The sequence below is a fragment of the Rattus norvegicus genome, chromosome 19 (genome assembly GCF_036323735.1).
Source record: "Rattus norvegicus strain BN/NHsdMcwi chromosome 19, GRCr8, whole genome shotgun sequence".
NCBI classification, from domain to species: Eukaryota; Metazoa; Chordata; class Mammalia; order Rodentia; family Muridae; genus Rattus; species Rattus norvegicus.
In genome coordinates, this window is record NC_086037.1 from 51,969,980 (window position 1) to 51,983,210 (window position 13,231).

Here is a 13,231-nt window from a genome sequence, read left to right on the forward strand (position 1 = left end):
AGGCACATATAGTGTATGCCTCTCTGAGTCTATCTTTTTTTTTTTTAAGATTTTATTTATTATATATAAGTACACTGTAGCTGTCTTCAGACACACCAGAAGAGGGCATCAGATCTCATTACAGATGGTTGTGAGCCACCATGTGGTTGCTGGGATTTGAACTCAGGACCTTTGGAAGAGCAGTCGGTGCTCTTAACCACTGAGCCATCTCTCCAGCACCCGAGTCTATCTTTTTATTTCTTTTGAAGGAGAACTGGTACTTGGACCTGGGACCTCGGGCATGCTAAACCAGCATTCAGTTTTTACACCTTCAGCTTCCAGAGTTTGTTTCTTGCTGGAAGTGGTGGCTGGAATTTGGGAAACGGAGCTAGGTGGATTAGGAGGTAGGGTCATCCTTGGCTACAGGGTCAGTTTGAGGTCACATAAGACCCTAAGCCAAAAAAACCCCCCAAAAACCCAAAACCAAAACCAAAACCCAACACACACACACACACACACACACACACACACACACACACACACACACAAAGGGCCAGAGAGATGGCTCAGCTTGTAAAAGTGTTTACACAAAGCTTGATGATTTGAGTTTGATCTTTGCAACCTTCATGGTAGAAGGAGAGAACTGACTACTAAAAGTTGTCCTCTGACCTCTATAGGGATTCCCCCATAAGTAAACAAATGTACTTTTTAAAAAGTGGGGTGGGGGGAGTGACGCCACAATAGGGGCTCAGAAGGTAATAGCACTTGCTGAGCAAAAATGAGGACTTAAAAGTTCAAGTCCCCAGCACTCACGTTACAAGCCAGGCAGGCCTTCATACATCTGTAATTCTAGTTCTGGGGTGGTGATAGAGAAAGGCAGATCCTGGGAGCTTGCTGGCCATCCGGCATAGCTGAAAACAGCAAACTCCAAGTTCAGTGAGAGACTTTCTCTCAGGTAACCAGAGGAGGAATGACAGAGGAAGACACCTGACACACTCCTCTAGCTTCCTTCTGCATGTATGAGTGCGCACACAGATTTCTAAATCTCACATCCTCACAAAACAATGAAAGTAAAAAACATGACAAAGAGCCTGCTTCTTGTATTGCTGTTCTCCCTCAGACTCTGTTATGAAACTTGTGATGCAGTAAGTTTTCAGAAAGGAGAAATTCTGGAAATTAATATACATGGTTGAATTTAGGGGTTGTGGGAAATCCTAAGAACTGTAAGGGTTTCCCTTCATAGTAACAGAACCTCAAAAGAATTGCCTCCCTCAGATTGGCCTGTGGGCATGTCTGTAGCTCATTTTCTCGATTGCTAATTGATGTAGGAGGACCCAGGCCACCATGGGCTGCACCATCTGTAGGCATGTGGGCTGTATTGGAAAGGTAGCTCAACAGGAGCCTGAAAAGTGAGCCAATCAGCAGCTCCCCTGTAGTCTCTGTTTCAGTTCCTTTCTTGAGTTCTGGCCTTGGCTTCTGTGGAGACGACAGCTTAGAACCAGCAAGCCAAATAAATCCTGTACTCCTCAAGCTAGTTTTCGTCAGTATTTTATGACAACCATCAGCGCAAACTACAGTATATAATTTGTGTAATTAGGGATGTAGGATACAGAAAGTGGACATGGTGGTGCACTTTTAACCCAGTGCTTGGGAGGCAGAGGCATATGGATCTCTGTGAGTTCCAGGCTTGCCAGACTTACATACTGACACATGTTTCTAAATACATACATACATACATACATACATACATACATACAATTAGTGAAAGAGGTTGCAAATAGTTTACAGAGTCATGAGTGCTAGGCTGTGAAGTAACGCCATGATTTTAGGATGATCAGCCTACTAGTTTTTATGGCAATTAAAGATAAAGGCTCACAACCTTGCCCATTAACTTAGAATTCCAAATGCCCTAGACTTTTAGCAAGGGTCATCTGAAGTAAATCCTATTTTAGGCCATTTAGAAACTAAAACGGTGTAGATAGGCCCTGATCACTGAAGAATTCGACTAGAGAATATATTGTCTGTAGTGGAGGAAACTTGGGACATCTACCCTCACCCCAACTGTTGTCTACGGCCTTGTGCCTAGGAGCCCTGGAGTCCAGCACTCAGCAATTGCTGAGCGTAGTCCTCTCTTAACACACTCTCATCCAGGCTGCCAAGCCTCTGGGCAAGGAAGGTAGAGGTCACCACGCCTATTTTAATTGGTGAGTCTTTTGGAGCCTAAAGGGAACCAGTCACCCAAATCGGGGAGGGGGAGGGGGAGGAGACAGTAAAGCTTGTAACACGGGGGTTGCAATTCTGGTTGGGAAGATAAAGGGGGAAAAAGCGCTTCCGGTGACTTGGGGAACCTGGGTGGCAGGAGGTGAAAAGACACTCTGGAGACCGGCTCTGTTCTTTTAGGCCCCTGCCTTCTCATGGGCCGAGCAAAGAGAATGCTCTCCTGAGGTGACACCTGTCACCCAGCCACGTTTAGGTGCCGGTCCAAAATCACTGTACCTGATTGGCAAGATTGAAGGGGCTGGACGACTCTGATTGGTCAGTTGGACGTCAGACCAGGTTTTACCCGGTTACGGAAGCCGACAAGGACCAAGCGCGGGCCCGGCGTGAAGGAAGTTAGCCGCAGAATCCCAGATAGCGGCCGAGAGGGACTCGGATCCAATGGCGACCCCAGAGGCCAGCGGCAGCGGCAGGAATGGCCAGGGCTCCGACCCCGCCGTCACCTACTACCGGCTGGAGGAGGTGGCGAAGCGAAATACCGCGGAGGAGACGTGGATGGTGATCCACGGGCGAGTCTACGATATCACCCGCTTCCTCAGCGAGGTGCGGGCCTGGGTGACGGGAGGCCCCCGCGCGCTGCCCGGGTGAGGGGAGGAGGCCACGCGTAGCCGTCCGGCGCCCGGAAGGGGCCGTGATCCTCTGAGGGACTGCAGTCTCTGCCTCGGGTGACAACGTGCATTTCTTAATGCACGGAGCACTTGAAGTATGCTAGACCACACGCTACACCATCAACCCGTTTTCCATAAAGAGAAACTGAGGCTCGCAGAGGCTGAGAACTCTCAAGGGCACACGCACTTAACGACCTATCCACTCGAACCCAGTTCAGAACTGCTCCTTACTTTCCAGGAAGTATGCCTTAGAAAGCAATGCTTTTGGGGCTTTTATTTTCTTGAGAAGGCAGGACTTTTTTTTTTTTTTAATTAAAAACAATTAAATTATGTATGTGTGCCGGGGCATATGCATTTAGAGAAGCCAGAGGTCAGAATGCTAGGAACTGGAGTAAGAGGAGGTTGTGAGCCTCCTGATGTGGGTGTTGGGTACTGAGCTTGAATCTTCTGAGAGAACAGTATGTGCTCTTAACCAATGAGGTGAGATTCCTCCCACCCTCCCACCCTGTTCCTGGTTAGGCAGGAGCAGGAGGGAGGGAGGGAGGGAGGGAGGGAGGGAGGGAGAGAGAGAGAGAGAGAGAGAGAGAGAGAGAGAGAGAGAGAGAGAGAGAGAAAGAGAGAGAAAGAAATAAAGACAGCCTAGTTATGTAGCCCTATCTTCTGTCCTGGGACTTTTTTATGTAGACCAGGCTGGCCTGGAACTCAGAGATCCTTCTGCCTCTGCCTTCTGAATGTATCTTCTGTCCTGGAACTTTTATGTAGACCAGGCGTGGGCCACCAGCACCTGGCTTTCAACCCTTTTGTTAGCTCTTCAAATCAAATCTCATTACCCAGGATCTCTTGGAGACTGTTGGGCAACAGATAATTTTCGCCCCTTCTTGTGACAGGGTCTGATCTTCATCTCGATTACATAGTCTTTGTAGAACTTGAACTTCTAATCTTCCCAAGCGTGCCTTTCTAGGGATCCAGTCCCTTGTGCTTATTAGGCAAACACTGTCACTGTCTGTCCTGGGGTTTGACAGGAGGCCATTTGTGTATTTGGCCATGTGGTCACCTCAGTAAAGAAATTGAACATTTTCGCTCCCTCTTGTTCCTTGGCTGTCTGTCATTCTTTTTTGAAAGATTTATTTATTATATATAAGTACACTGTAGCTGTTTTCAGACAGACCAGAAGTGGGCATTAGATCCCACTGTAGACGGTTGTGAGCCACCATGTGGTTGCTGGGAATTGAACTCAGGACCTCTCCAAGACCAGTCAGTGCTTTTAACTGCTGAGCCATCTCTCCAGCCTCGCTGTCATTCTTAACCCAGGGAACCAGTGTGGAACAGTCACTGAAGATTAGTTTGAAGGTTGGATTTGTATGATCATTTTATTTTGTTATAGAATACTACCCTTATGGCTGACATCTTTTTTTTTTTTTTCTATTTTTTTCGGAGCTGGGGATCGAACCCAGGGCCTTGCGCTTGCTAGGCAAGAGCTCTACCACTGAGCCAAATCCCCAACCCCATGGCTGACATCTTATAACACAGCTTTGTTCTGAGAAAAATTAATTTCTTTGTGTGCGTGTGGTATAGGATGTTGTATATGAAGGCTTTGCACATGCCAGGCAAACACTACTTCTGAGCTAGTTTTTCAGAGTCATATCTTCCCTCCAGAGTCTCAGTGTGAAGTTTTACAAAGAGGATACTATGCTAATAATTTTTTTCTAGTAGGCAATGAGAAAAAGTCAAGAGTTGGTGATTTTGATTTGTGTAGTGGATGACTCCCTCCCTACCCAAGGTCAGGGAATGATCAGGATCCTTGCACATGCCAGGCAGCTGAAGTACTCTATCCCTGAGCATCGATGCTTGAGACATGATTTTACTCCATAGCCCAGGCTAGACATTAAATTTTCTGTAGGTCTCCTAGTTTAGCCTCGTTAGAGCTGGGATTTCAACTTTATGCCACCACATCTGACTCGCAGGTTTGTTTTTCCTCCTTTAAAAAAAAAAAAAGGTTCTTTGGCTTGAACCCAGGGCCTTAGATTAGTACAGGGCAAGCACTGTACATTGAACCAAACCCCCATACTCCAGCCCAGCTGTCTGCTTTATTGAGTGTTATTTTGAGATAGGCTCAAATATATGATATAACCTAGAACTCCTGATTCTCTTTCCTCTCCCTCCCAAGTACTAGAATTACAGCTGTGTAATAAATACTACTCCTGGGCTAACTTTTTTTTTTTTGAAACTGTATCTTTCTACGTAGCCCTGGGCTGTCCTGGAACTCACAATGTAGCCTAGATTGGCCTTGAACTCACAGAGATCTGCCTGCCTCTGCCTCTTGAGTGCTGAGATTAAAGTTGACCCAGCCTCATTTTTTTTTTTTTTTTTTTGGTTCTTTTTTTTTCGGAGCTGGGGACCAAACCCAGGGCCTTGCGCTTCCTAGGCAAGTGCTCTACCACCGAGCTAAATTCCCAACCCCTTGACCCAGCTTCATTTTTAAAACAACTGGTTGAGAGCAACATGGATAGAAGTAACTGTTGTGTTAATATGGACACCAGAATCAGTTGCTGTGAAATTCTGATAGTATATAATTGTCTGATGAGTGAAGGAGCCTGTCTGGGCAGATCCCTTGGTTTCTTTTGTCCATACAGTATTACTTCACAATACTAGTCTTAACTCTGTCTTCTGGTATTTGCCTTTCAATACATTTTCTGTTAAAGCATGGTATATGCTATATAGACAGTCCACGTCCCAGAATTTCTTGATTGGTTGAGCATAGAGAGTGAGTTTGGAAGGGCTCAGATAAGGAAATACTGCCAGCTATTTCACCTTGTATCTTGTCCGCAAGGCTTTCCTTGAGATCGTAAAGATACAGATCTTTATCTGTAGTTAGCTATTTCTTTTATCGTTGTCATTATTATTATTTAGACAGCGCCTTACCCGTATTTTCGGTGCCCAGACTGGCCTTGAATTTGTGGCAGTCCTCCTGTGTCACCTTCCTCAGTGCTGAGGGGACACGCTTGAACCGTCACCTCGCTGAGCTTGCACTTAGCTGTCCCATGTTAACTTGCTCCCTGCTCTCTAACCCTGTCCAAGCTTATTCAGTCACCTGCTTAATCGACTATCGGGTCCTTGCTCGGTGCCAGATACTGTTTGAGGTATAAAGATACAGTCGAGTAAACACCTGTGCCATCTAGAGTAGGAAGCAGACAGTAAACAGTAAATGAGTGACTTGTGCTCTGTGATGAGATAGTAGATAGGTGGAATCTGTGTGTGGGGGGAGATCATGAAGAGGAGGGTTGGCATTTTTTGGTATGAAGGCCAGAGGTAGAGTCATGAAGATGCCTAAAGGCCAGGAGGAAAGTGAGGGAGCTATCCGTGTGGATGTCCACACAGAGCATTCCTGGGAAAGGCACCAGAGGACTTGAGGCAGGAGTATGTTATGTTTGGAGACAGTCAGGGAGGCTTCAGTGGTTGGATCATGAGACAGAGTGATCAGAGGGATGATCTTGTCCTAGGATGAACTTGCTTTAGGTTGAGTTTTTGTGCTCAGAGGGAAAATCTTTGGAGACAAAGCATGGGGTACTATGATTTAATGATTAATTGGGTGGTTCTGGCAGCACTATTGAGAAAGCAGCACTAGAGGACTAAGGTGGAATTGAAGAGCGCAGTTAAGGAAGTTGTAGCGAAGGCAAGGAAGAGTGGCGTGGACCAGAATGGAATCGACGCGCGCAGTAAGAACTGCTGCCGGGCTGGGGATTTGGCTCAGTGGTAGAGCGCTTACCTAGGAAGCGCAAGGCCCTGGGTTCAGTTCCCAGCTCCAAAAAAAAAAAAAAAAAAAAAAAAAGTGCTTTAAAAAGAACTGCTGCCGATGTGTGCTCTGATGGTATGTGATGCACTGGATTCTAGACGTGAAAGACAGGCTGCTGAGGATGAGCCAGCGTTCTGGACTCCCAGGACACAGCAGGCAGGTTGCTGCTAGATAAGACGGAAAGACCTGCGTCATTTTCCAGTCTGAAATCATTTGGGGATTAGCAAGGGCTTCTTGATTGACTATCTTGAATCTATAGGTTTGCCATTTTTGTTGTTAATGACTGTGGTTGGATGAGGATATGACTAGAGTTTGTGATGACTTAGAACTGGTAATGTTTTTCTCCTACCTGATTACTTTTGCATTAAAAAAGGCCCTTGGTTTATGTATTAAAACTTAGAAATGAAAACAGTATGTATCATCACTTGGTGGGTTTGTGTGTGTGCATGTGTGCGTGTGTGTGTGTGTGTGTGTGTGCGTGTGCGTGCGTGGATTTGTGTGTGTGGGTTTGTGTGTGTGTGTGTATGTGTGTGTGTGTGCGCGCGTAAGTGGCTTGTGTATGTGTGAGTGGCTTGTATATGTGTGTGTGGCTTGTGTGTGAGTGGTTTTCTCAGAAAAGTGGTTTAAGCTGAGCAGGGACTCACTGCAGACTGTATTCTGCCCTCTTTCTATTCTAGGGAAGACCAAAGAAAACAAACCAAAAAAACATACAGTCCATCGATGAAGCACTTAACAGTGTGCATAAGACCTTAAATTTAACTTCCAGTACTACGGAAACAAACTGCTCTGGAAAAGCCTTCATGAGAAGATGACTTCCTTTGGCCAGAGAACTATGCAGAGGCCTGGAAATGTGTGGCTTTGTAGATAACTCATGCTAGGGGCCTGTGGAGGCTAGGTGTTAGTGCCTCTTTTTTTTTTTTTTCGGAGCTGGGGATCGAACCCAGGGCCTTGCTCTTGCTAGGCAAGCGATCTACCACTGAGCTAAATCCCCAACCCCATGTGTGTTAGTGCCTCTTAAACTAGAGTTACAGGCAGCTGTGAGCTACCTGATGTAGGTGCTGCGTGCCAAACTTGAATTCTTTGTAAGCACTTTTAATCACTGAGCCAATTTCTTCAGCCCCTGCATTGGTTTTTTTGTTGTTTGTTTTTTGTTTAATTTTTTTTTTTCGGAGCTGGGGACCAAACCCAGGGCCTTGCACTTGCTAGGCACGCGTTCTACCACTGAGCTAAATCCCCAACCCCTAATTTTGTTTTTTGAAACAGGCTTCCACTATGAAAACTTGTCTGATCTGGAACCCACTATGTAGATCAGGCTGGCCTTGAACACACAGAAATCCCTCTTTTTCTGCCCTTCTAATGCTGGGATTAAAGGTGTACACCACCAGCCTGGCCCCTGCATTTCTCTTTTTTTTTTTCTTTCTGTTTTTAAATTTCAAATGCATAGGTGTTCTGCCTGTATGTTTGTCTGCTTGAGGGTGTCAGATCCCCTGGAATTGGAATTACTATGTAAGCTGCCATGTGGGTGCTGGGAATCAAACTAGGGTCCTCTGGAAAAGCAGGCAGTGCTCTCAACCACTGAGCCATCTCTCCAGCCCTGTATTTCTCTTTTTAACCTATGTATCTGTTTTAGTTACTATTCTATTGCTGTGAAAATATACCATGACCAAGGCAACTATACAAGAAAACCTTTAATTGGGGATTTGCTTATAGTTTCAGAGGGTCAGTCCATGAATATAATGATAGGAAAGAATTGGATCAGGAGCTGATCCACAAGTTGCCAACAGAGAGAGGGAAAGGGAGAGGGAGGAAAGAGGGGGAGTGAGGGAGAGAGGGAGAAGGAGGGAGGGAGGTAGGAAAAGAGAGAGAGAAGAGACAGAGACAGAGACAGAGACAGACAGAGACAGACTAGGGCCTGGTGTGGCTTTTAAGATCTCAAAACCCACTTGCAGTCACATCTCCAACAAAGGCTACATCCACTCCAACAAGGCCATACCCCTCAATCCTTCCCAAACAATTCCACTAACTGGGGATCAAGCATGCAAATATTTGGGAGGGCGGTGTAAAGAGAGCATTCTCATTTAAACCACCACATATCTCAAGGGCTATGTTGTTTCCAGTAACATTTATTTATTAGTGGTGGAGATCAAACCCAGGATTAACACATTCCAGCCACATCTTTGGAATGCTGACAGGTGCTTTGAAATGGTTAAAGGTGAATCAGATGCCTAGGAATAGCAGGGAGGAGCTGGCAGTATTATTGTCACCTTAGAAGACAGTGGCATTGTCTGAAGGAAGGCAGAGAATGCAGGCTCTATGTAGTGTGATCAGTCCCCAGGGATCCCCTGAAATCTTGAGTTTGACTAATCATTTGCTGTGGATTTTCCCAAGGATGATAAAAGCAACAAACCAAACATCCCCTCCCCCTAAACCTACAGTCCAATTGTTACATAGGTGGTAAGTAGGCATGTACAGAAGGCACTCTGTGTTCCCTCAGTATTCATGCGAGCCGACCTAGAGAAGACTTGGAATAAGATAAGGCAAAGGTTAATCCCTGGCCTTGAGCAGGCAAAGTTACCCAATCAGTGCCTACTCATGTGTGCATATATGCACCTATGAGAACAGTGAGAGCTCCCAATCTTTCTGTGTCTTAGGTGTCATGCTCTGTTCTCAGTCACACTGTGGTCCCTATTCCTAAGAGTTTATAGTCTAATGAGAAAGAAAGACATTAAATAAAAATAACAATTGTAGGTTCTAGATGGCTTGGCTGGTAGAGCATTTGTTCAAGTCTGACTACTTGAATTTGATTCCTGGGACCTACATAAGGGGAAAGATGAACCTGCTTTACTTCACAGCGTTGTACTCTGATCTCCACATATGTGCTTTGGCATGTGTGTGCCTCACCCACCATATTAATTAATTAATATTGTGATTGTTTATGAAGATACATAAACTTGTGAGAATCTGTAGCAGCCGGGCCTGGAGTAGTTAAGGTTATCAGGTTATATTGGAATTCCTAGACCTGAATTTGGGACGTAGGGTAGTTTGGTGACCTTGCCAGGTTACACCCTTTGGCATCAGACTAGTTTCCTAGGCAACACCCTTGTCTTCCCAGACTCACCCTTATCCCAAAGCAAATGGCATCATTTCCTCCTGTGACCCACTCGTTCTCTTATCTTTCTCTGCCCTGCCATACTCTAATCTTCGCAGTTGGCTTTGGTGATAGAATGTATTTGGCCAGAGATTGCTCTTTATCCTTCAGTCTGTTTCTGCAGCTTCCTCAAGCTGATGGCTTTCAGTTCCATTTTCCACGTCAGGTGGGCTTCAGTAGCGTTCCACTGTCACATTTTTACTGCCACTGTATGGAATTTCCATCCACAGGAAACTTGAATAATTTTTTTCCAGCTAGAATTTTAAACTGCAGTTGTCATTCCTCACATTCTCTTGTCAGCTCCCCAGTCCTCTGTTCTTTCCATAGACTTAGTAATCGGGAATGGTTCCCATTAGTAGTTTGTCCTTTCATTCTTATAAAGCAGAGACTTTTCTGTCCCATCAGTAGTATTAAGTACAGTAATTGAATTTAAGACTAATTTTGCTCCCTGTCATGTATTCTTTAGATGGTCGTTGAATTGACTGAGATCCTTCACAAGAGGACAAAGCCTTCTACTAGCTGTAGTGTTTTACTTGGCTACTTTTGTTGAGGGAGTTAGAAATAAATAGACCACGCAGTCAGTTGTTTCTTCTCTTTTACTAGTTTATGTGGTAGCTTACCTGAGGTTTAGATGCAAGCCAGCTGTGCTGTCTCTTAGCTGAAATCCCTGTACCTATTATGCTGAGTTGGGAAGATCTTGAGTTGGGAACTGTCTGAGCTGTAATAAGAACCCAAGACCAAACACATAGAGTCACTTCCTTTCTTCCACCTTGTAGGTTCTGGTGATCAAACTCAGGCACTAAGTTTGCCAGCAGGGACCATGACCTACTGAGCCACCTCATCAGCCCTTCACTGGACTTTTTAGATGAAAAGCATCTTTATCACGCTGTTTTAAGCCCACCCTTCGCTGTGTGCACTGCTTTTAGACACGCGGTTTGGCATGAAGTACATCCGCATGCTCTCACCTCCCATCCTCAGAGCTTCTCACTCCAGACTGAAATGTCGCTCACTAAACAACACATCCCAGCTCCCAGGGCTCCCAGCCTCGGAGACCACGGTTCTGATTTCTGTTCCTCTGATTGAACTACAGCAGGCACCCACAGAAATGGAATCATGTAAGTCAGCATGGCGGTTCATGCCTGTGATCCTCCATCAGGAGGCTGAGGCAGGGAGATTGATGTAAGTGTGGGGCCAGCCTGGGCTTCCTTGGCTGTGGTTGAACTCAGGTGGTAATTCTTCTAGATGCTATTTTGAGTAGAATTGCTTTCTTTATTTTTCCTCCTCCTTTTCCTCCTCTTCTTTTTGGGTCATTCATTGATGGTTTATGGTAACACATTTTTTTTAAGCTTGTTCCCTACTTTGTTGACTTAGTTTGTGAGCTGTTAATATGTTTCTTGCAAATTCTTGGTAGATTTTCTTCTGTTTTTCCCTATCTCCCTGCCTCCCCCGCTTCATTCTTTCTTCTTCTTCTTCCTCTTCCTCTTCTTCTTCCTCTCCTTCTCCTTCTCCTCCTCCTCCTCCTTCTCCTTCTTCTTCTTCTTCTTCTTTTATATATATTTGTGTAAGTGTCTTGGCTAGAACTTTGAGTACAGTATTGAACAGCAGTCCTTAGAACTAGTGTCTGATTTTGTTATTGATCTAAGGAACAGTCTTTTACTTTCTATTGTATGTTTTTCATAAGTGCTCAGTATTGCTGAAATTTCCTTGTTTCTAATTTTCTAAGATTACAGGATTTTGAACTTCATCAGATGCTTTTCTCTGTCACTGAGATGACTGAGTTGTTTTTCCCTTCTTCTAGTTAATATGATCTGATACATTGACACATTTTATTTTTCTTATTTTTTCCTAAATTTTATTATGATTAAACATTTATTTATTCAAAGTGTGGGGGGTCTGTGCATGTGTGTGCACACATGTGTATGTCGTAACACATGTGGAAGTCAGTAGACAACTTTTAGGAATCTGTTCTTGTTCTCTCCCTCTACCATGTGACTCATGGGGAATGGACTCAGGTCTTTATGCTTGTGTGAAAAGCACTTTACTGACTAAGAATTTTCCCATCCTTACTGATCATAGAAAAAAAAACCCCAGAAAATAGGGCATGCACCTTTAATCCCAGTACTCAGGAAGTAAAGGCAGGTAGATCTTTGTGAGTTCTAGGCTAGCCTGGTCTATGTAGTGAGTTCCAGGATAGCAGAGTTATATAGAGAGACTTTGCCTCAAAAACAAAACAAATCTATCTATTCATTTATCCATCCATCCATCCATCCATCCATCCATCCATCCATCCATCCACTCTTGCTGGGTGGTGGAGATGCACATCACTCAGGAAGCAGAGGCAGGCACATCTCTGAGTTTAAGGACAGCCGGAGCTACACAGAGAAACCCTGTCTCAAAAACAAAACAAAACAGGTATGGGACTGGAGAGACGGCTCAGCAGTTAAGAGCACTGGCAGCTTCTCCAGAGATCTGAGTTCAATTCCCAGCAACCCATGGAGGCTCACAACCATCTTTAATGGGGTCTGATGCCCTCTTCTGGCATGCAAATATACCTGCAGATAGAATAAATAATTTTTTTTTTAAGATACAAACCTCTCTCAAAAGAACAAAAACCAAAAGATTCCTTTTTTCTTTTTTAAAAAAGATTTTAATAAACTTATACATGAGTAATCCATATCATTTCTATTCCTCACTCTCTTCCTCCAACTCCTGCCATATTCCCCTCTAATGTTATTATATATACATGTGTTTAGGACTGACCACTTGGGACTGGATAACTTTTCAGGAGGCTTCTCCCTGGAGAAGAATGACTGCTCTTAGCAGCCATTAATCAGCTGTATCTCTTCATCCAGGAGCTGGGGCTTGTGAAATTTCCCCCAATCACGTTGGTATCCCAACTGGTGTGGTTATTATATGATCTAGCCCAGGCAACCCTGTTGTTGAGATTTCATATGTGCAAAGCCCCTGTCTCACAGCAGGCGGCATCCTGGTTCTCTGGCTCTTACAGTCTTTCTGGCCCCTTTCCAGGATGTTCCCTGAGCCTTAAGTGTAAGGTTGTTAAACTTGGGATTTCTAACCTTTTTTTTTTTTTTTTTGGTTCTTTTTTTCGGAGCTGGGGACCGAACCCAGGGCCTTGTGCTTCCTAGGTAAGCGCTCTACCACTGAGCTAAATCCCAGCGGGATTTCTAACCTATTAGTATTAGCATTATTTGCCTGATGTTACCTATAGAAAGTTGAGCTTTTGACTCTGAACAGTCTTCATTGGCTTTCCTAGGAGCAGGGTAAATACAACTTTTGTTTTGGGCATCATATTACAAGCTTTAAAGAGTTTTAAAGGCTACAGCTCACCTATGGGGCAAATATCGAGTAATAAAAAAAATCCTGTATGTGTCTTAAGCCTTGCTTTGGTTTGCTCTTGAGCTGAAT

General features: G+C 44.6%; 1 protein-coding gene across 1 annotated transcript in view; it reads left to right on the forward strand.

Moving 5' to 3' along the window:
- Positions 1-2,631: 2,631 nt before the first annotated feature.
- The window catches only part of Cyb5b (cytochrome b5 type B), a 33,867-nt gene continuing 23,267 nt past the window's right edge, over positions 2,632-13,231 (forward strand). The window contains exon 1 of the mRNA NM_030586.2: positions 2,632-2,799. Within this exon, the coding sequence (NP_085075.1) occupies positions 2,638-2,799 (162 nt within the window). The 5' untranslated portion in view covers positions 2,632-2,637. The remainder of the gene's footprint in view (positions 2,800-13,231) is intronic.